Source organism: Acartia tonsa, chromosome 12 (genome assembly GCF_053477335.1).
Source record: "Acartia tonsa isolate MP-2025a chromosome 12, ASM5347733v1, whole genome shotgun sequence".
NCBI classification, from domain to species: Eukaryota; Metazoa; Arthropoda; class Copepoda; order Calanoida; family Acartiidae; genus Acartia; species Acartia tonsa.
Window position 1 is genome coordinate 20209391 of NC_137271.1, and position 24480 is coordinate 20233870.

Consider the following 24480-nt stretch of genomic DNA (forward strand, 5'->3'; position numbering starts at 1 on the left):
GACAAAGAGTTTGAAACACGAACATGGCAAAAAATATTTGCATTGATTAGGTCAAATTCAAGTCTTACATATTGTGCCTTTAATTTGTTGTCAAACAAGGATGATAATAACAACGAGTTGAAACGTTTTCTAAATTGTACCTAACTTTTCCAGGAATCTTCATGCTAAGTTTGAAATCAATAAGACAAATCTAACATGGGCAAATTAACAGACGTTCAGGGGTTTGCTTTTGTTAAAAGCATGAAAAATTATGTTTTTAGGCATAGACATCATATCATATCAAGCTAAAAATAATTAGATAAAATAATTTTTATTCTTTAAATTGATTAAATTATTTCTTGTTTATTTTATGATGAAAAAAAAAGTTAACAACATTTTTAATTTCACTAATAAACCAGTATTTTAGTGCTTTCATTATAATTTTCTGTTCTGGTGTTGCGCTACTTATAGACAAAATTGATCTTGTACTGTTGTCATCTCCACCTTTGACAATGGATATAGAATATTCGTGGATATTATGACAGTGGAAACATTTTCGTCAAAGTAGTTTAACATGGAACTCGTTTATTGGTCAGTTCTTGTATCCAGTATAATAGGAGGGGATATGGTAAAAAGGGTGGATTTTTATCCCGCTGCGAGTTTTACTATATTAGAAAACATAAAAATATGGTGTAAATTCCAATGAATAATATATCCACTCTTTTAATGTTAAAACATCTATTTGATTATCTGTGCAAAAGAACAACACTTTTTTTGGCATGAGAAAATTAGCAACTTTCATGATGCAACAAACTATCATTATCCTTTATTGAGGTATACTCCAGGGATCTAAAGGGATAAGACAATTGCCGTTGAATTGGTAAACTTCCCCAATGACGATACACAAAATCATCCCTTTTGCAGATTACAATTAATTAATTGCCTCTAAAGGTTAACCAAAATAACCACTATGATATATGGGCAAGTTTTAAGCTATTTTGCGGTTGGGTGCTTTTAATCTTGTTGTATTTTAAAAATTTGGTTTTCTTAGAATCATAGATAAATACAAATAATATTGAACCAATAAATAATTCCATTATCCATGGGATGGTTTTAGGCTATTTTACGAACACTCACTCACTAGATGCTAGAGGCACAGCCGCATGTATAAAAATAGTGCTTTTGAAATAATTTTTTTGTGTTTATATATATATTTTTTGAAATCTAAAATAGCGTTAAATTATTGTTGCTACGCCTAAAGGCAAAACAATTTTTTTTCAAAATTCTAACTCAAAGATTATCTGTTTATCTAACATTTTTTTTAAATCGACCTTTCAGATTTTAGTCCCTTTCGTGGTAACGCCTCTTAAGGGGCGATTCGTCGTATTTTTAAAATAGCTTTTTATTGATTATTTTAGGTTAGGTTAGGTTATATTGGGTTAAGCGATTGCCCCACAGGGTTAGGCAATTGGCCCCGCAGGGTTAGAGCCCCCCCCCCCCCCGCAGGGGCTAGAAATAGGAGAAAGGCTACTGTGAAAAATACGAAGAATCGCCCCTTAAAGTGCGTTGCCACGTAGGGGACTATATCCCAGATTATTATATCTTAGAAAATTGATATTTGTGTACACTGTACACTGTACAGTAAGAGATATAAGTTTTCCGGAATTGTAATGTAGGGAGTAGATTTGAAATCTGCATCAAATTTTAAGGATTTCTTATAAAATTCGTTTTTTCTATAATTCTTTATCTAAAAGCGGAAATACAAATTAAGTTAATTAATTTTGGCATCTGTGATTGGTGGATTTAAAAAATCTGCGCTCTGATTGGATGTCGTACATCATTCAACCAATTAGAGCGCAGGTAGTTTAAAATCCACCTATCCTATTGGTCAAAATTAATTAACTTAAAATGTATTTTCGCTTTTAGATAAAGAATTTTACAAAAAACGAATTTTATAAAAAAAAATCCTTAAAATTTGATGCAGATTTCAAATCTACTCCCTACATTAAAATTCCGGAAAACTTATATCTCTTACTGTACAGTGTACATAAAAAACACCATAGTTTTATCCTTATTTAAACATTATTATAAATATAGGTTAATCATGTATTATTTATTTAAGAATTGTGTAGAAATGAAATGATTCTTGGTTGTTGGGGACACAACATTTATAATAAGAGAAGGGGGAATGCCTTGGCCCCAAAACAGACGTAACTCAATATCATGCACAGTTAGGGTTTCCAGCCAAGATCGTGCAATCAAAGAGTTGATTGTCTGATGGGTGTTACTTAATCTAATATCCAAGGTTGTAGTTGTTGCCATTAAGGTGTCATGGACATCAGCATCGCCCATATAAGATAATTTAATAGGTACACGTTCTAATTACCCACCCTTAAAAATCAATTTTGTAAGACCTAGCTATAATAATATCACAATAATAACGAGTCTATTATAACATTATTCTTTACGTAAGTTATTAGTTAAAGTTTCACTTTCTCAATGTTGTAATAATGGAAATATAAAATACGTGGATATTATGACAGGGGTAAAATTGTCGTCAATTTAGGTTGCTAACATGGAATATTTTTTTTAATCAGTTCGTTCATCCAGTAGAAGGGTGTGTAGTAAAGGAGGTGGATGGGGGTATCGATATTCTAGCGCACTGCAAGTTCACTTTATTAGATAACATGAAAATCTGATGTAGCATCAAAGTAGTAATATTATATCCATAGTTATTTACTTTAACCTTTTATAATCTGTACAATCACATAAATAGATTCTTTTACTCTTATATTATAGATTTAATTTGTAATAAATACTTAATTAATCAGTAATTTCTTTTTTTTTCATTAAGATAGAGATTTCGGAAATTATTCGTCCGAATATTTGGTAATTCAGAATAGCCTATTAGAAATCTTGGGTTGGTTGTATATTATATTCCTGACCATCTAGTAATTCATAATAAACTAATCAGAACAAAAAGGATTACATATTAAGCTTTAAAAATTGAAAAGAATTTTAATGAATATAATAGATTTGAAATCTGCATAAAATTTTAAGGAATTTTTTTTATAAAATTCGTTTTTTGTATAATTCTTTATCTATAAGCGCAAATACAAATTAAGTTAAATAATTTTGACATCTGTGATTGGTGGATTGAAAACTATCTGCGCCTTGATTGGAGAAGCTTAAACTTAAATTAACTTAAATTGGATTTGCGCTTTTAAATAATGAATTATATAAAAAACGAATTTTATAAAAATCCTTAAAATTGTATGCATATTTCAAATCTATTATATTAATTAAAATTCTTTCCAATTTTTATAGCTTATTACATATTAGCCTTTAACTAGAGATTTTTAAATCTAACAAAAAAATCTAACAAAAAAATCTAACAAAAAAAATTTGTTACAAGATTATTAAGAAATTAAAAAAAATATTTTACAATTAAAAAAATAATACAAATAATACTAATACAAGTACAATCTAATAAAATAATTTACAAAAATAATTCCTCCGTCGCAAAAATATTTTTTTCTTCATCAATTTTATAAATATCACATAAATAATATAGGTCACTATTTATTGAAATTTAAACACAAAATATTGCACTTTTAAAGCATTGAAGGTTATTTTGATACGAAATTAATAAGATTGAGTAAAACTTTTCAAAGAAACTAACCCCAAACTGTGCGCGCTATAGAAATAATATAGGTGACTAGTTCATTAGTAATATTAGAATTTTTTTTAAGCGAAGTCTTGTCTTTCTAGAAATAGACTGTACTCTAATATATAAAAAGTCGTACATACATTTTCAAACTATAAAAAGCAATTTTTATAACATTTTGATATAATATGTTAAAAAATCTTAAAATTAATTGTTATTAGATAGTCTATTTTGTATAAAACAGAAAATTTATTACACTGTTCCTCAAAGTTTTATAATAACGTCTTCTTATTCTTTGGCTTAACAAAGTTGAAGATTCTAGTGAATTTTCATTTGTTATTTCATAAAGTTGAGTGTTCAATCGTTTCAACCATTAATTTTAATTTACAGCAGGGGAAATTTTGTGATCAACATTGGAGATTTACATCAATTTATTGGCCATTGTCTTATCTCTTTAGAACCCTGTCTGACTAACAAACCCGCTCAGCATTTCTATACTTCTAAAGGGAAAGCTGAAATATAAGGCACAAGGTAAAACACATGCATATACACACAGGAAAAGTTTTACGGGCTATCTATCTATCTGCTTTGTCACCTATCTTTCTATCTATCTATTTCATCTGGTATCTATCTACTTAATTATATCTATAATACAAAGTAGAACGATGTCTGTCAGTCTGTCTGTCCGTCTGTCCGTCTGAAGCTTAAGATCTCGGTAACCGCTGAACCGAATGGGCTCTACTCTTCAGGGAATGTACCTATTGGTCCTGCGGTGGTTTTAAGCTATTTTCTTGGGGGGTGGGACACCCCCAACCCCCCCAAAAACAAACCCCCCCCCCCCTTTTTTTTTTTTTTTTTTTTTTTTTTTTTTACAAATTTTACGAATTTTACGAATTTTATAAAATTTACGAAAGAAGGTGTATCAACTTTTTTTTATGGCTAGCCGGTTCTTTTAGTAAGTAGTAGATGTAAAATTTTTCATAGAATTCAGATATGCAATCGGTTTTTTTGTAGACCTCTTATTTTTTAAGTAATTTAAGTTTTTTAAAAAAATAATTAAGTCGGTTTTAAGGTACTAAAACGCAACAAAATAAAAGAAGAAAATGGCCAGTAAGAACAAAAATAGTAAGATCTTTAATTTGACACCTTACTTTTAAAATTCTGTTGAGTAATTATTGAAAAAATCTATTTTTTTAACCTCGGTTTAATAAAAACTTTAGACCTAAATATTTTCTCAAACAGACATAAAAAACAAGGGTTCTTATATACCTTTAGAATCAGAAAAATATTACGAATCCATTGTAAGCAAAATTGAAAAAAAAGTAAAAAAATAAAAAAATATAAAAATGGCCAATTGTATTTTTTGTTCTGGCAACACTATCATCTTCCCTTTTTTACCCCCTCTTTACCCCCTCTATACCCCCTTCCCATTTTTATACCCAATTCAAAAGTTAAGACGTTGCCTGTACAATATAATATGATATTTTCATATAATTCCTTTTATTGTAGTTTATATACTATATTGTAAACTTTTTTTTCAATTTTGCTTACAATGGATTCGTAATATTTTTCTGATTCTAAAGGTATATATGAACCCATATTTTTTTACTTGTGAAATGATAAAATTGAGTTCAAAGTTTTTATTCTCGTGGGTTTAAAAAAATCGATTTTTTCAATAATTACCTGACAGAATTGAAAAAGTAAGGTGTCTAATTAAAGATCTTACTATTTTTGTTCATAATGGCCATTTTCTTTCTTTTTTTTTGTTGCATTTTAGTACCTTAAAATCGACTTAATTTTTTTTTTAAAACTTAAATTACTTAAAAAATAAGAGGTCTACAAAAAAACCGATTGCATATCTGAATTCTATGAAAAATTTTACATCTACTACTTACTAAAAGGACCGGCTAGCTATAAAAAAAAAGTTGATACAACTTCTTTACGAATTTTACGAATTTCGCGAATTTAATCGCAAAATGTTTACCTGCTGGGTAGGTGCGAAAATTTGTGATCCGTTCTGCTGGGTAAGTAATAGAAGATGTAATTATACCTCTTGGGGCAAAGCCCCTAGAGGCTAGGGGCTAAGCCACTAGTTATATCTATAATGCAAAGTAGAAGGATGTTTGTCTGTCTGTTTGTTTGTTTGTCTGTCTGTCTGTTTGTAGCGAAGGATCTCGCTAACCGCTGAACCGATCGGCTTCTCCTTTAAAGGGTAGCTTTTCATACGTCCCGGAAAGGTTTATAACTATTTTCTTGGGGGGTGGGACACCCCTAACCACCCAAAAAAAATTAAAAATACGCCCCCCCAATAAAAAAAAAAATGTTTAAAAGTTTCTTAGGCTAGGGCGAAGCCGCTAGTATATATATATTATATATCAAAAGATATTTATGTATCTTATAAGTCATCTATCTATTTCTCTATGTAATCACCTATCTGTCTATCCATCTAGTTATCTAATAGTCTTCTATCTATTTCTCTATTTGGTCACATATCTATATATTTAGGTCCTACGACAAACGCAGGAGTCCCAAACGTCGGAGTGGACAAACGTCGGAGTAAACACTTAACCTAACCTAACATATTTTAGACAATCTTATAGGTTTTTTAAATGCCTAACCCCTGCGGGGGGCTTATTTGTTCATTCATATCTAACCTAATCTGTATAGAAATACTTAATAAAATTAATATTTTAACACTCCTGCGTTTGTTCACTACGACGTTTGGGACTCCTGCGTTTGTCCTGGAACCTATATTTATTCATGTATCTATTTAGTCACTTATCTATATATTGAAGTTACATATTTATAAATCAACTGTATATCAAATGTCTATAATCACCTTTCTAATTACATATTACATCTTAATATCCGTTTATTAAAAGCGAAGCTTTTCTATAATTAGGGTCGGTCCGTCCGTCCGTCCGTCCGTCCGTACGTCCGTCCGAGATAGATAGCTTTTATTCGTTAATTTAGGAATGCTAGAATTGTCCTATCGATTTCAAACTTTGCATGATGATTCCTGTATTAGTTAGGTACGATTTAGAAAGCGTAGCAACTCTATAATCATTATCAGAATGTCAGTACGTCCATTTTAAACATGTTGATTTTTCTACTTTTTTTAACAACAAATTTTTATGTGATCTAATTATCCGTTTGATCTGATTTGTGGTATATTGATTCCTGGGACAACAATGAACAATATTATAAGCAAAGCAACTCTATAATCAAGTCCTAAAATGTAAGTATGTCCATAAACATTATCCCGTATCAAGCAGTTTTTTAACAAATTTACTTACAATTTTGCTTCGACTCTTATACTTCTATATTCTGATTATTCAGTTCAGACACTATACAAGTGTTAATGTCCGTTTGTCCTACCGTTTCAGTGCTTCGCTTTTATGGATGTTGTCATCCTTGTTTTTATATTCATCCATCTATCAAGTCGTATTTGTTACATCATTAATTTTCTTTAGAGATATCTACCTTTTTAATCTACAATCTATTCATCGCTTTTTAGATGCTTTACATAAGGTAAAACTGTTTTTTTATGAACTAAATATTTTTCTTGATTTCTTTATCTATCTATCTATACATGATGATATCTATCTATCTATCTCGCACAGAAACAAACACACAAGGCTATATATTGACAAACAATTTGACACAATATCGCCCGCTACACAGTAAACAAGGATGCCAACACAAGTATGAAGCGTAGCCAAGAAAAATCAAAAGAAATGAGCAATAAACAGATGGACAAAGAATGCTTTTGCACAAAATACCTTGTTGAGCAATGGTAATCCCCCCCCCCCATCTTATTTTTAAGATGAATAGAAAATAAGAGGATGTTTTTTATTTTTCTGTTTGTTTATTTTATTAGGCCAAGTTAGGTTAGGTTACAAAGGTTAGCCCTTCGGGGGTTAGGCTGAGGGAAGAAAACAACATTGCATACAAAAAATGAACAGTGCTCAATAGGCTTTTTTTGTGTAAACACCAGATAAAGTAAAATACTAGATTAACTCTTTATATGAAAATTTTCTTACTTTAAGAAACAAATCCTAAGCTACAGATAAGTCGCTGTCTATTTTATTGATAGATTTAACTCTTAGGGTGGTTTAAGGCTATTTGCTGCTCTTCCTGCACCTTTGACTACAAATCCCTTAGATGTTAGCGGTGCTGGCGCTAGTCTAAAAAATGAATTTATACTTAAAATTATACAGAAAAGTAAGACGAACGTGCAAAGTAAGATAAAAGAAGCTTCGCTTCTAAAAACTAACAGAAACAAAAACACACAACCCCACAAATGGATATATTACCACTTGGATCTTGCACCAGATGATGTGAAACTTGTAGCTGGCTAAAGTAACGATTCCTCTCTTACACTCCCTTTACCCCATCCCTCCCCTCCTACTGGATGAAAAAACTGACCAATAACTACTTCCATGTTAGCAACATAAATTGAGACAAAATTTTTTCCCTGTCATAATATCCACATATATTCTACATCCATTACAGTATCACATGAGATATATAAATTGAAAGAAGCAAATAGACATACAGACGCACTCACTTCTTGCTTTGTAGCGCAGCTCTTATATAATTAGGACATTTAAACAATAGAATTTCACGTCTGTATGTCCATTTTTAAGAATTAAGAGGAATTAAGTATTTATATTTTCTACAGTAAACATGCTTCACAATCTCTTTTTATTATTCTCAGCATTTTTTTGCTGTGCTAATTATGTATAATATTGATCTTTTTTATGCACTTTTATGTAACAAAAGCAAAAAAATTAGGCCATAACATTTTTGAAGGTTTTGCTTAACAGTTTTATAAACACGATTTAATTTGTTAGCTCCAAAAATTTAAAGTTGTTTACTAATTTTGATTGGTTAAAATATGTTAAAACCAGGGATAAGGGATGGGAAACGTAGGAAAATATTATTTCAGGCCTATTTCAAGCCTAGGCCTATTTCTAGCCTAATAAACCAGTTTTGGGATGGCGCAGTCGTTCGTATAAAACGCTAATGAAAAAGCTGTGTGTGTGTGTGTAGATAAAGTATAGAATCAAATTCAGGTAGCTAGTTTAAAGTAAAAAACATAACTTTTTATAAACCTATATATTAATTGCTTTTGTTAAAATGAAGTTTTTTCTCTCCCAAAATTTTTTTATCTTTTACTTTGGTAATTTGAATTGTCAGAAAGCTATCGTTGGGTTTCCCTCAGACAGATTTTAGTTTGTATTATTTGCATTTTTATTAATGAGTAAAAATTTTATTTGAAAATTTCATTGCTAATTAAAATTCAAAATAAATAAATTAATATGCACTTGAGTAACATTCTATCAAGTTCTTTGGATACTATTATGTAGTGATATATTTGTACTGTGTTGTATTGTACATATCTTAGGGTTAAGGTGTTGTATCAATTCCGTATTAAATTTTTTAAAATTCAAAATACAACATCTAATTTATAAACTACCAAATGAAAATTCGTAGCTACCTTCTTTCCAAAAAGTAATCCCGTTATTTTTGTTTTTTCTATATGGCCTTTATTAATGTTTAACTCTAAGCAGATTTAATAATTAAGCTGATGTGATCTAACACCATTTATATTTATTTTTTAGTAGCAGACGAAATCATTATTTTTTCTAGAATTGTCTGCTTCTAAAATTTCCTCCAATTGGTGATTGGTTGTTAAAAACAGGCTGATTCTTATTGGTTTAGAGCAATAGCTACTTGGGAGCGTCCGCCAGTTTGATAGGAATTTGTAATAGTTGCAATATCCCTTTAGAATCTAGGCCGGGACCTAATTAATGGCCAGGTTTCCTATCCCTTATCCCTGGTTAAAACTAACAATATCCAAACTTTTCTACCATTAATTTGTTAGAAGTGTTGATTCTTTTTTATCTCTGTTGTGTGGATGTACAACGATTTACCCGCGACCTTGGCTCAACACGTAGCGCATCCGCTCGTCGTCGGGAAGGTGATAGGTTCGAATCTCGGTTCGACACTGCGTCATAACTAAAGACGTTAAAAATGGTTCCCACTGCTACTATATCAGATGCGTGACGTAAATAGTTAGAATGGGGTGAATGCCTTGGCCCATAAACAGGCGCAACTCGTTACCCTGCACAGTTGGGACTTCTCAGACAAAGGTCGTGCATCTCAGAGAGTTGGTTGTCTGATGGGCAAATGGACGCTTTACACCGCAATCATAAGTGGAGTATGTGTCAAGGTGCATGGAGAGAGGTCTATTTACCTAGTACCTGAAGCAACACCAAGCCCCCTAGAGTCTTAACATCTTAACATGTACAACGATATATCGTCAATTGTGTTATCCCGTTATATCTCTACGTAAAATAAATTTTCATAACATCGAATGTTATTCAAAAGTCAAACTGTTCTTAATTGAATTTTACTCTATAGTTAACTTGAAGGGCTGTTAATACACTAGACTCCAAAGTTTTATAGTAACGTATTATTATTAGTTGACTAAACATTTTTGGAGACTTTTATGTAAGTTGAGTGTCCAAACCTTTTAACCACTGATTGTAATCTATAGAAGGGGTAATTTTGTGTATTCACATTTATCTGCTATTGGCATATCTCAGAAACCATTATTTTTATAATGCTACTTTGTTCCAGGGCAGGTTTTAGGCTATTTCTGGAGAAGAATTTGTCAATCCAATTAAGTATGTTAACTTTATTTTTCATCTTGAATAAAAAATGGAAATTCAAATATGTATATTTTAACATTTATTAGAACTACTTATAATTACATTTATAATAATAATATAATGATCAGAAAGCAATTTTTTTTACAGATAAGGTACGAAATATTTTTTTTATGATAATTTGATAATATTTACATTAATATATAATAATCAACTTGATAAAAATAATAATCTTTTTGTGGTTCATGTACAAAATTAATTATTTTTATATAATATATCTGAAAAACATGTAGTTTAGTCTTTTTCTTTGATATATTAAAGGAAAATTTACATTTATTATAAAAGTTTTAAACGCGACAGGGGGATACTTTTATCACAATTAAAATAATTTAAATTATAAAATTTATATTTTTCACTTTTTCTGTAAAGAAAATGTAATGCATTTTTGAATTTCATTACAATTCTTTAATTTAATTAAATTAAAATATTTGTATCAATTTCAAATTAAAGATTTTAATAGAATATACAAAATTCTAATTCAATAATAGTTATTTTTCACATCGTATTATAAACGGCTTTGTGCGGATAGAATGTACAATTATAAGATTAAAACCAGTTTTTTTAGCCCCGAGGTGGCGAAGGCACGGGCTAAAATGATTGTACATTTTTATATTCGTAGAAAGCTGGATAAAATACGATACTAGACACAGATTTTTTTTGTATGGATGAGAACCGGTTCCTATCCACCGGATTCGAATGAATACGAGAAAAAATTTTTATCTAATGACAAAAAACGTACTAAACACTATATATCACTTACTAGCGGCTACGCCCCAGGTCTAGAGGGATTTTTGAGATGTGAATTTCTCTTTTGGGGAAAGGGTGGGGGGAGTAGCCTACCCCAAAATAGAACTTTCCATGACCCACATGAAGCTACCCTGTAAAGAAAAGGCATATCAGTTCAGCGGTTAGCAAGATCCTTCTGTACACACAAATACACATCCTGCTACTTTTATATAAGGATTACATTAATTAAATAAAAGGATCGTCAGCAGTTACAAGCCACAAAAAAAACATCATCATAAATCTTTTATAATAGTTTAAAGCCTTATCCTGTTCTAAAAAAAACCTAAATTATTGGCTTTGTTTTGGCTTGTTAACAGCTGATAAACCCAAAAATTAAATATATTAATATACAATTAAAGGTGATTATATTAAAAATAGATGTATTGTATTCCCTTTAAATCTAAAATATTTTGAACATTTTCTTTGAACTATTGATTTTTTACTTTTATTTCAAATACGCAATTAAATTTGAGCAATTTTATAAACTTAAGTTTTCATTATTCAAATTTTGTTTTTAAAATTTGTATACAAAATTTATAATATATTTTTAGATATAATTTTGATATTAAAACAAAAACTATAAATATCATAAGTAATACTTTTTTTTATAATCAACGTTTAAAATAAATTTTTAGGATTTTTTTTATTTTTAAAAATTTTATCCTCGAAATTTAACAATTTTTTTCTTCCATTTTTTAGAAAAGGTGAATAAATTAGGTGAAAATAAACCATATTTAACTATTGCACTTTAAAATTTCTGCTGAAACTTTGGGAAACATTAAAAAATCTAAACATGTTATTAATATTGAAACTAAGCTAATGAAAAAATGTACATTAAATATATAAGTTTACTTTGAAAAATAAAGATTATTATTTGTTCTTAAATTTTTCTTAAGTAGAAGAATATTGTTTTTCCAGCTAACCTTTTCAGGTGAATTGCTCTGTGATGGCTGGTTTATTGAAGATCTAAATATTATACTATATTATTTTTTTTTCATTTTGATTTAAAAAAAGAAAAAGTTAAACAAATTTTAGGGGGGAGTGGGTAATGTTAAAATTTAACAGAGGAGAAATTTTTTAGAGACGATTTCTCTTTGGAGGTTGGTGGTACCCTCCCCCAAAATAGTTATCAACCTTCCCAGTGCATATGAAAAGCTAGAACTTGGAATTGATTGAGAGAAATGACCATAACTTTACCTGGGTAAACTTGGTGAACCATAGGTAGCCAGATTCTGGACTAAATGACTTGGAATTGTCTGGGGGTAGGGACCATAACTGAAGGTGGGTTTCTAAAATAAAATAAAAGGGTTATCGAAAAAATTATTTATTTTTCACACATTAAAAGATATGGAAGACAAAGTACGTAAAAGTACATATATTTGCATTAGTCAAAGACATCTTTACACAAAAACTGTATGCACATATCTTTAATGGCAGCTGAGTAAATGATATTTCATCTAGAAATAATTCATCTGAACTACAGTTTTTAAACTTTAGGTACTTTTATCAAATCTTAAAACCACAAGCAGAATAATAGAGTGTACAAAAGACTTTATACGGCTTAGAGACGCGTTAAACCACGGGGTAATACTGACATTTAAGAATAAAGGTGGAGTGAGTTATATTTACCACTGCTCACAGGTTGAATTATACATCTAGCTATGCTTATACAGTTATCATTATGTCTTTATCTAACCTGAAAGACATATGAAGAGGCGGGCGACGCGTTGATCAACTTCTTCCATGACAGCAGATTTTTATCATTTGTATTTTCTTGTTTTCTGGGCGACAGGTGTTCCGTCTTTGTCTCGTGTTCCTTATCCATGTTGAATCGGGTATGTCTAAAAAAACGCGTTATTGGTAACATGCCGATTTGCTGTCGGGGAGGTGTCTGAGCACCACTGTGTCATACTAGAGACTTTAAAAATTGTACCTAATGCAGCTAGCGTTGGCGTGTGACATCAATTGAAAGATTAGAGAGAATGCCTTGGCCCATAAACAAGTGCAACATCATGTAAAGTTTAAAATCAATAGGACAATTCTACGTGTTAAAATTTAGGGGGTAAAAATCGTTACTAACGTATGGACGAACTGAGGTACCGACCCTAATAAAAGAAAAAGATTTCGCTTTGAAAAAGATAAATAACATTTTTTATTGATCTAAGACACCCTGCTAAATGTCATGCAGTTTTTACATCGAAAACATATATAGTGAAAATAACAATTGATTATAGTTATGTTTGGTCAAATATTATATTTAGTTAGCTCATTAATAATTGATTTTACTAAATCAAGTTATTTTATTTTCTCGTATTCATTCGAATCCGGTGGATAGGAACCGGTTCTCATCCATATGAAAAAACTATGTCTAGTATCGTATTATTTCCAGCTTTCTACGAATATAAAAATGTACAATTTTTTTAGCCGGTGCCTTCGGCACTTCGGGGCTAAAAAACTGGTTTTAATCTTATAATTGTACATTATATATCCGCGGAAAGCCGTTTATAATACGATGCGAGAAATAACTATTCTCGTATTCATTCGAATCCGGTGAATAGGAACCGGTTCTCATCCATACGAAAAAACTTTGTCTAGCATCGTATTATTTTCAGCTTTCTACGAATATAAAAATGTACAATCATAAGATTAAAACCAGTTTTTTTAGCCCGTGCCTTCGGCACCTCGGGGCTAAAAAACAGTTGGCTTAACAACTCTGGAAATTTATTGAATTTTGATTTGTTGGTTCTTTAAGTTTGATATCCAAACGTTTCTAATTGTAATCTACTGTAGGGTTAATTTTGTGTATCATCATTTGGGATGTACATCAGTTTATCGGCCATTGTTTTATCCCTTTAGATCCCTGCATTATGGTCTCTTTCAAAGTTTGGTGAATCATATGACCCCCACTTTAACCACTGAATGGACATCTTTAATTTAATACCAAACAACAAATTGCAGAATTAAAAAATAAAAGGGGGGGGGGTAGGTTAGTAGCAGTTGAAGGAATAAAGCCGAGTAGACTTTGTACAATCCTATGTCATATAGATCGCCTACAGATACATAAATTCAATGACGTCATATATTGCGGGTTTTAGCATATTTACATAATGCAAAAATATTTTGAAAAATGCAATTTTTAAATTAAGTTAAATAATAAATAAATGTATTTTTTTTAACCAAAATATTTTTTTTGTATATTTCCTCATGAATTTTTAATAAAAAAACTTTTTTAAAAATTCCATTGGCCTAATTCCTACGTGAAATAACGATTTTAATATCATCTATTCCCCTAAGACCTATGGCAACCTTCCCTAAAATGTAGGACTCAATTGGTTCGAGATATTAATCATCAGACAAAAAACGTTACTGCATCATATAATGGGATAATGAGTGCTTCCAGTATGGCTGCGAAACCGATTATCTTCCAAAATGGATTAAAACCGGTTCTCAGCCATACAGAAAAATAAAGTTTAGCATTGCATTACAGACAATCCACCAATACTAAAATGAAACTCATAATATTTATACAAGTTATGTTAGCCGGGCCTTCGGCCCTTTGGGTCTAACAAAACTGGTTTAATATTATATGTTTTCATTTGAATATCCGCGGAAAGCTGTCAATAATACTATGCAACCAAGAACTATTACCTGCCACGAATTTTGGTGAGTGAGCCGTGGATAGCCAGGTTATTGCCTAGTTTTCATTTGCAAGTTAACTTTTTGTATAAAAAACTACTTTGATGACAGAAGTTTATCTGTCTGTTTGTATTAAAAGATCACAGTTACCGCGCTGGTAGGATTTTTTTTTAATGTTTTAATAAGCATAGTTTATCTTATTTTATATCCAAGTCAGATTTTTTTCTAATTAGACTGTATTAAGCTTTTTAATTTTCTTCAAAACATTAAACCTATTTTTTTAAACACAATTGTGAATGAAATAAAGTTATATCCTTCTTCTATAAATGTTCCAACTACCAAATGCAGAAGTAGTTTGGGGATTCATTCTTTTTATTGCACAGATATTTTTTTAAATCTAAAGGTTGCGTGATTTTTAAATGAATTTTTTCAATATTTCACTATATAAAATGTAAAAAAATTCAAAAGTTAACCACTTTCCTAATTCAGAATTAAGTATAGTAGCTGGTCCAAAGGTATAAATAGCTTCTGGGAGGTCAGGTTCCTCTATATCTGTATCCACTTTTACCTGTATGGATGTATCAATATATATGAATAGGAAGATAGGTATTATTAAAGAATAAAAGAGATAGACATAAAGAATATAATATATATTAGGGTTGGGCCGGATATCCGGCCATTTTCAATATCCGGCCGGATACCGAATATTAAAACTATCCGGTCACATGATATCCGGCTGATTTGTGACGCCGGATATCCGGTAAATTGCCGGATATCGAACGTTGGCCAGATATCCGGCCGCAACCGAATATCCGGCATTATAAATCAGCCGGATATCTGATATCCGGTATCCGGCCAAAAAAGTATCTGGCCCAACACTAATATATATAAATCAATTATAGATGGAAAAAGGATGAATAAATCCAAAGTTATATAAGTGAAAAAAAATTATATTAAAACATCAGGAAGCGATATTAAGTCTTGTAAGAAAAGAAATATTTAATTTGATAAAAAAGTAAGGTATAGTTTTATTAAAGTCAATGAATTGAAATCTATGATTTAAGTGAGGGAAATTTTAAAAGTAAAAGTACAGCATAAATCTTAATCAATAATAAATAAATAATAGTTATTTATCGCAATATATTATCGACAGCTTTGTGAAGATATTAAAATGAAAATAATAATATTAAAATCTGTTTTGTTAGCCCCGAGGGGACGGAAAACTGGTATTAATTTTATGATTTTTATTTTAATATCCTTGGAAAATTATCTAAAATACATTACTAAATATGATTTTTCAGTACCGGTTCTAATCCAGCGGGTATCAAAAGTTTTCGAAGTCAAAATGGAAAAAAATGCAAATAAACTCACCAAATCCCTGTATCTTTCAGCACTAGAGACATACAAATCCGAATCCTCCCCCTCACCATCAAACCAGGTCTGACTAGATTTATCCTCCTCGGGGGGTATCTGTCCCAGGGGCCTCACCCCCATTATTGGTGGCGGGGCCTTCAGGATGGGCAGCCCGTCGGGTAGGATGTCGAATATTTGTCCATGCCCCCGTAGTTCTGTATCTAAATTTTAAATATCATATTAAAATTCGAATCCGGTGGATAGGAACCGGTTCTCATCCATACGAAAAAACTATGTCTGGCATCGTATTATATCCAGTTTTCTACGAATATAGAAATGTACAATCATAAGGTTAAAACCATTTTTTTAGCCCGTGCCTTCGACACCGTCGGGGCTAAAAAACTGGTTTTAATCTTAAACTTGTACATTCTATATCCGCGGAAAGCCGTTTATAATACGATGAAAGAAATAACTATTACTTTAGTTAGAGAGAGAGAAGTTTACACAGGAGAGAGAACAGAGCTGGATCTTTAGCGCACCATTGAAATGATTTAAAGATCCAGCTCAGGATTATGTTAAAACAGACACAAGCAGACACAAACAGACCCTTCGCTGCTTAAAAGATGTTAAAATATAATGTATTACCTAAATCTGGTAGGGTGTGGTTGTTATGGGATGTGAATGAAGTGAAAATGTTTCCTGGATTCTGGAGATCCAGGCTGGAATCCTGCAGCCCATGTCCAGCTGGATATCTGAGGTGGGGCGGCGGCTGCAGCGGATAGGGAGGATAAAAGCTACCTAGATTAATACACATTTAGGGTTAGTTGTTTTCGGTATTATGTAAATTATTGAGCCTCATGGCAAAGGTATAGATACATTTTTTATATTTAGGGATCGACCATTTGACTGTAAACTATACTGGTACCCAAGTTTATTAAGTAGTTTTGATTATTGTAATTCGGGTATACATTAAGATATATAAGTTTTCCGGAACTTTAAAGTTAGGGGAAGATTTGAAAACTGCATCAAATTTTAAGGATTTTTTATAAAATTCGTTTTTTGTATAATTCTTTATCTAAAAGCGGAAATGCAATTTAAGTTAATTAATTTTGGCATCTGTGATTGGTGGATTTAAAAAATATGCGCTCTGATTGGATGGCGTACATCATTCAACCAATTAGAGCGCAGGTAGTTTAAAATCCACCCATCCTATTGGTCAAAATTAATTAACTTAAAATGCATTTCTGCTTTTAGATAAAGAATTATACAAAAAACGAATTTTATAAAAAATCCTTAAAATTTGACGCAGATTTAAAATCTCCCCCTAACATTAAAATTCCGGAAAACTTATATATCTTAGTATACATTTCTTTTAAGGGATGATTGGTTATGTTCAAACTTTTTCAGACAACTAATCCTTTGATTGTAAGACTTTATTTCAGAGAGTTATATCTTTCCATAAATCTTATTCCATACTCTTGCCAAGCATCTTACAAAGCCAAACAGGAATTTTTAAAAGCTAAGCTTTTTAATAATTAGTGTCGGTTCGTACGTCCATACGTTAGTCTATAACGGTTAGTTCTTTTCGTTGATTTAAACAGGTTAGAATGTCCTATCGATTTCAACTTTGTATGCTGATTCCTGTAAAAGTTAGGTACGACTTAGAAAGCGCAGAAACTCTATAATCGTTACCAAATAGTCCGTACGTCCATTTAAAACAAGCTTATTTTTTACTTTTTTCATGACAAATTTTTGTATGTTAAAATAAAGATATTCATCTGATTTTTTAAATACTGATTTCTAAAAACGTCAGTACGTCCTTAAACAGCATCATGTATTTAATCAGTTTTGCAACAAATTTACGTAAATTTTTTATATACTTTTGCATTAATATACAATTCTACCTTTCTACAAGTGATAATGATCGTTTGTCCTTCCTTTTCAAAGCTTCGCTTTTGTGGATGTCGTCATCCTTGTTAAGTGATAAATTTGTTTTAAAAGACAATTCGTTCAAATATAAAGTAAATTTTTCTTTATTTCTAAAAAAATAGCTTTAAACCTGTCAAATTTAGTGCAACATTATTGGGAATGAACCTAAATTTAGCAGCCATTGGATTAACTCTTTAGATCCTTATTCTAAACGTGTTTTTAACCCTTTAAGACTATATCACTTCGGGGCGCTTTAAACCCTTATCTAACCAAACCTATAATATTATTATCCCACCCCCCACCCGAACAAAAAAATGGCATTTATCTTACCTGGTGGAAGTCCTATGGGTAGGGCACCACCATCCAAGCCAGCGGTTCTTTTGTCTGACAACAATGGCAGCGAATTTGACTGTGGATATGAATTTTCTGGATAATTCCCCTGGGCTGAACTGCGGGGATAATTTGTCTGGGAATAAATGGGCCGGGGAAATGTTGGCTGGGGTAGATTTAGTCCGGGGTAGAGGGGTCTATGCTGCTGGGGGTAATTTAAATTTTGGGTGTTTAGTTGTGTGGATGGGCTGGCTTGGCTCAACAGGATGGAATCTCGTTTGGAAAATGGTTGTGCCTAAATAAAAAATAACATATACAAAACTTCTGATGTGGAAAACGATGACAAATATGTCCGTAAATAGCGTAGCAATAACAAGCTACAGAGTTTTAAATACAATGATTAACTATTTTTTTTGCCTATAGTCTAAATTATTTGTTGGTATTATTAAAAAATCACAACTTAAAACAGTTGCTAATCGGACGTTGAGATAACTTAGTTATAAAGTGGCTGCGCTTCTTAAAAGTTTTTATCTCTAAATGTTTTGCAGCATATATGGTTGAGTACAATTTTGGGACATTAAATTTAATAGCTCTGCCATTAGATGCATTTGCAGTTTATCTCTACTTCTAAAAATATTTTTTTATTCTTAAAAAGTCTCACTTAGCCTATGAAATCACCTACATGTAACCCATTCTAAATATCTCATTTGGATGCAACTTTCTTCTAGCGGCTGTCTCTAAAATCTAGAAGGGAAGGGTAGAAAATTGTCCGAAACCAACCCAATACTTAAATCTAAATAATAATATAGCCGAAAACCATCCCAGGACCTATGTGAACCTTCCATAAAATGGAGAACTCAATCAGCTTAAAATTCCTAAGCTTGCAGACAAAAAACCTTACTACTTACTACATTAACACCTGTATTTTTTTTCGACGAAGCCTAATCTGTACCACTTTTGATTGCAGCGACGTAATAAAAATGAGGGATTCTCCATCTTTTTTTAAGGAATTTTCTTTCCCAGTTCTCCTCTCATCTCTCTCATTATATGACGTCACAGGAATCAAAAGTGGTGCAAAAGTGGTACAGATTGGGCTACGTCTTTTTTTACTAACCTTTGTAAAGATGAAACTTAGAGTCGCAGAGTAAGCTACGATTATGCTGATATAAACCATGTGCGCGCTCTAATTAGCTCTAATGTCCTGTTTTACAAAAAAAAATTTATGAGTAGTTGGTCAAAGGTTTATCGAAACTTAAACGGGTCCGTTGGTTTTCATTCCTTTTATACTCTAGGATTGCTCTTAACCTGTATTAGGTTTACACCTACCAACCAATTTTTACCCCCTCGTAAATGTCTCTATTTATCTCTTTTAGTTATCTAAATATTCGAGATTTTATTGAATTAATACTCACTATTTCTCTTTCTCTCGCTTTTTCGCGCTCTTTTTCTCTCCCGCTTGCTCCCTCTCTCTCTTATCTCACACACTCACTCTCTCTCTCTCTCTCTCTCTCTCTCTCTCTCTCTCTCTCTCTCTCTCTCTCTCTCTCTCTTCTCTCTCTCTCTCTCTCTTTCTTTACCTCTAATACTTTTTTTCGTATACTGAAATAAATTTTTTCTCAATTTTTGTTTTTCTTTATGCCCGTATTGAAATTCCTGTAATGACAAGGAATAATCTTGGATAATTTAAAGTCTATCTGTTTGTTCGTCCGTCAGTATGTTCATTTTACTAACTCAATAATAAGGTTGTTCTTTTCATGAAATATGTATACTAGTCCTGTGATGTGGTTTTAAGCTATTCCTTATTAGATGGGACACTTACGAAAATATCCCCCACCCCCAAAAAATTAGTAGGAAAAGCTGAACATAAAATAAATGATTTTTAAAAACGAATCATTGATGCAAGGGGTCCACTCCCGCTTGTGGCGAAGACCCTAAAGAACAAAGTTAAAACAATTCTTAGTATTATTATTAGTAGTAGTAGTAGTTGATTTATTTTCTAATATTAAAAAAGACAATAAAATAAAATACGATGAAATAAGCATACATATTTTTATAATTATAGAATTTCATATTTGTGTTGCTTCTGCAGTTACATTGGCAGCTAAAATGTCGCGTGAGCGGTGTTGTCTCTAGCTGTTGAAAAAAAAACAACTTCTATGGTGTCTGAAGCAAGAAAAAAAGTACATATGTACATTTATATCAGGTCCCGTTTTCCCGCGTGCAGCTCTGTAGTCCCCCCCCCCCCCTATTATACACTTGAATTGTGTATATTAAAAAAGAAAAAAAGTTTAGTCAAACGTATATTTTTTATAATAATGAATTATAAGATAAATTTTGTACATTTTCTAATATTCAGACTAATATAACTTTTTGAAGATTTTTTTTCTATGATATCACAGCAGCATAAGATATACTTATATAAAACTTAAATTAGGTATCTTTAGTCGCAGCTATGAAAGGATATCAATTAATAAGCAGGTGAAGCCACCGGCACTAGTATTTAAACTATCTGCTTTTTTTGTTCGCAGTCGCAGCTGATACTTATGATTGATTTTATGTAGCTGCATGGATAAAAAGACAGGGCTCGGAAGCCGCGGTTCAGCCGCTGTAGGACTCAGGGAATGATGTGTTGACCTCAAACGACAGCTGATTTTTATCGAATTTATTTCGTTGTTGGTGTAAGCTACTGCAAAGCTCTAAAAATCTGTAGTCGCCCATACTTATTTGATCATTGTCAACAATCTGCAGTTAACCCTTACTTTTTTCCCCAATCCTTTTTCCCCAATCCGCCTTTTTAAAAGCGAAGCTTTTCTATAATTAGGGTCGGTCCGTCCGTCCGTAACGGATAGCTTTTTTTCGTTAATTTAGGCATGTTAGAATTGTCCTATCGATTTTAAACTTTGCAAGGTGATTCCTGCAGTAGTTAGGAACGATTTAGAAAGAAATTTTTATATGATCTAATTATCCGATAAATCTGATTTTTTGCATACTGATTCCTGGGACAACAAAGTACAATATTATGAGCGAAGCATCTCTATAATTAAGTCCTAAAAATGTAAGTATGTGCATAAACATTATTCTGTATCAAGCAGTTTTTCAACAAATTTACTTACAATTTTTCAACGATTCTTATACATTTATATTCTGATTATTCTATACAAGTGTTAATGTCCGTTTGTCCTACCGTTTCAGTGCTTCACTTTTATGGATGTTGTCATCCTTGTTTCAAAGTTGTTATCGGCAGCCGAGCTGTGATTTTACCTTATTTACTTTTCCCGTACTTTTTGTAAATCAAAGTTTATTGCATAACAGGATTAATTTTTTTGATATTCATAGAAATGAAAAATTTTAATTGGCTTTACAAGGATTTTTAAAGTCATGAAAATATCTGTCATACACCGCTGTCAATCATTATACAGTAATTTTTCACCAACAGAAGAGGTAGGTTTGTTTATTATAATTGGGGCATGGTATGTACATTATTTTATCGTCCATTGTCTAATACCTCCTCAAGTTTCCTGACTATGTAGGCCTTAAATTTGTGAAGGGAGGTAGGGGACAATAATACTGATACCCCTCTTAAAGTTTATATACTCACTCAGTCAATTATTTGTTTATGGTCAATTTTGATTGGATTGTACAAACAATCTAATAATACAATGTAGCTTGATGTTCGTCTGTCCATCCTTTAAGATCTTGGTAACCACTGAACCGATCAAATTCTACTCTTCAGGGTATATACCTAATGGTCCTGTGGTGGTTTTAAGCTATTTTCTTGGGGGGTGGGACACCCCCAACCCCACCAAAAATGAAAATCCCCCCCCCAAAAAAAAAATACTTCACATAAACTATGGAGCAGCACCAGAATTTTTTTTTTTTAATTACCTCATGGGGCAAAGCCCCTAGAGGCTAGGGGCGAAGCCGCTAGTAATCTTATAAGGTGCAATTTTGTTTCTAGAAAATTGGAGGTTAATTATTTTATGATCCAATGTTCCATCCCCTAAGATCCCTGTAAGTTTTATAAACTTGAAATAAATTTGAAATTTTTATTAAAAAGTAAACAAATCATAATTGCTTAAATTAGTTGGTTATGGTGCAAAGTGATGTCACTATGCATTCTTTCCATATTTTAATGTATTTCTATTTATCTGCAACAATATCAGTTCAGGCTCAGGTTTGATCTATTAAAATAATTAGGAAAAAACCACAAATATGTACCCCATACCATAATAAACTAAACCCCGAACCACTCCATTATGCAATCTACATTTTCCTGGATATTTTGTCTACGGTAGTCCATAAGCGTACAGCTTTACAGTACATTGTTTCTATTTGTTAAAGCAACACGTATGATAAAAGAAAAAGATTCTGTTTAAAGTAAAATGCTTATATTTCAATTAAAATCTATATTTTTGTATTTCTTACCGATCCACTTCATTATGCAAATCAAAAGAAAATCAATGAGAAAACGGTTGTTTTGCCCTTTTCTCCACTTTTAAAAATTAATTCTGATAAAATAACAATTTTTTAAGGGATTTATGCATTAATTATAATGAAAAACAGTTTAAGGTAGATTTTATTGATTTTTCTAAATAAGAAATAATTGAAAAAAAGAAATTCTATCCCTATCACTTTAGAGGACAGCTGCCGACCCCCAGTCTTATGAATGAAGCTAAATACATGTAAAAAATAAAAATTTGCCTGAAAAGTATACAAAAATGTTTTTTGATGTGTTAAAATAATCCATTTTAAAATCTTGATTTTGAGGATGATGTCCTTTAAGATGCTCTTACTGGTGGTGATGGTGAGCTAAATGTTATCAAAGTGCATGCCCTTGAAGACAACTTATATATTGAACTATGGTCCAATTTTTGTAGTCATAGCAGCCTCCAGCCAAGCAATATTAAAAAAGAAAAAAATTGCAATTTTAATAACTAAAATTCATAAAGTAAATAAATTAGTTTTTAGATAATGGTTATATTTCATGTCGAGAGGCTCCACTGGAGGCTGCTATGACTACAAAAAATGGTACATAGGTTAATAGACAAGTTGTTGTAATGGTCATGTACTTAGATAACATTTAGCTCACCTTCACCACCAGTAAGAGCATCTTAAAGGCCATCATCCTCAAAATCAAGATTTTAAAATGGATTTTTTTAACACATCAAAAAACTTTTTGTATACTTTTCAGGGTAATTTTTATCTTTAACATGTATTTAACTTCATCCATAAGACTGGGGGTCGGCAGCTGTCCTCTAAAGTGATAAGGATAGAATTTCTTTTTTTCAATTATTTCTTATTTAGAAAAATCATTAAAATCTACCTGAAACTGTTTTTCATTATAATTAATGCATAAATCCCTTTAAAAATTGTTATTTTATCAGAATCATTTTTTAAAAGTGGAGAAAACTGCAAAACAAACGTTTTCTCATTGATTTTCTTTTGATTTGCATAATGACGTGGATCGGTAAACAATAAAAAAATATAGATTTTAATTGAAATATAAGCATTTTACTTTAAAAAGAATCTTTTTCTTTTATCATACATGTTGCTTTAACAAATAGAACAATGTACTGTAAAGCTGTACACTTATGGACTACCGTAGACCAAATATCCAGGAAAATGTAGATTGCATAATGAAGTGGTTCGGGGTTTAGAAAATTTGCAAGGACTTGTGAGGTTTCTAACCACCTTTTCTATCCATTGGCTTTTCAAACTCATGTAAAGAATTGATACATTTTTAATTCTTATCATTAATATGTTAAGGTAACCCTGACAGATGTGGAGATACTGCTCATGATAGAAGCCACCCCAAGATGGCCAGCTCAGGCAGAACTTCAGGAACAAATTCTTTAATTTCAATCAGATAATCTAAATTTTTTGTAATCTGTATTTCTCCTCCCATGCTTTTAAAAAGCCTTTCATGCATGATAATGTAGATTGTAAAAGTCCAATTTAGAAGAGCATCAAAAGCCTTGGGCACATTAAATTTTGCTTTTTTAGCCACCTTTCATACCTTTAAATTCAACCTCAATAGTCTTTACTTTTGATTAGCAATTGTTT

General features: G+C 31.5%; 1 protein-coding gene across 1 annotated transcript; it reads right to left on the reverse strand.

Moving 5' to 3' along the window:
- Positions 1–10391: 10391 nt before the first annotated feature.
- On the reverse strand, positions 10392–19702 carry LOC145333507 (uncharacterized). Its single transcript, XM_080178662.1, has 9 exons — positions 19532–19702; positions 18418–18712; positions 16804–16956; positions 16177–16379; positions 15285–15373; positions 14818–14862; positions 12866–13010; positions 12367–12458; positions 10392–12135 (listed from the first exon to the last, which is right to left on the reverse strand). The coding sequence occupies exons 1-9, from the start codon at positions 19589–19591 to the stop codon at positions 12018–12020; spliced, it is 1200 nt and encodes a 399-aa protein (XP_080034788.1). The 5' UTR covers positions 19592–19702; the 3' UTR covers positions 10392–12017.
- Positions 19703–24480: the final 4778 nt, after the last annotated feature.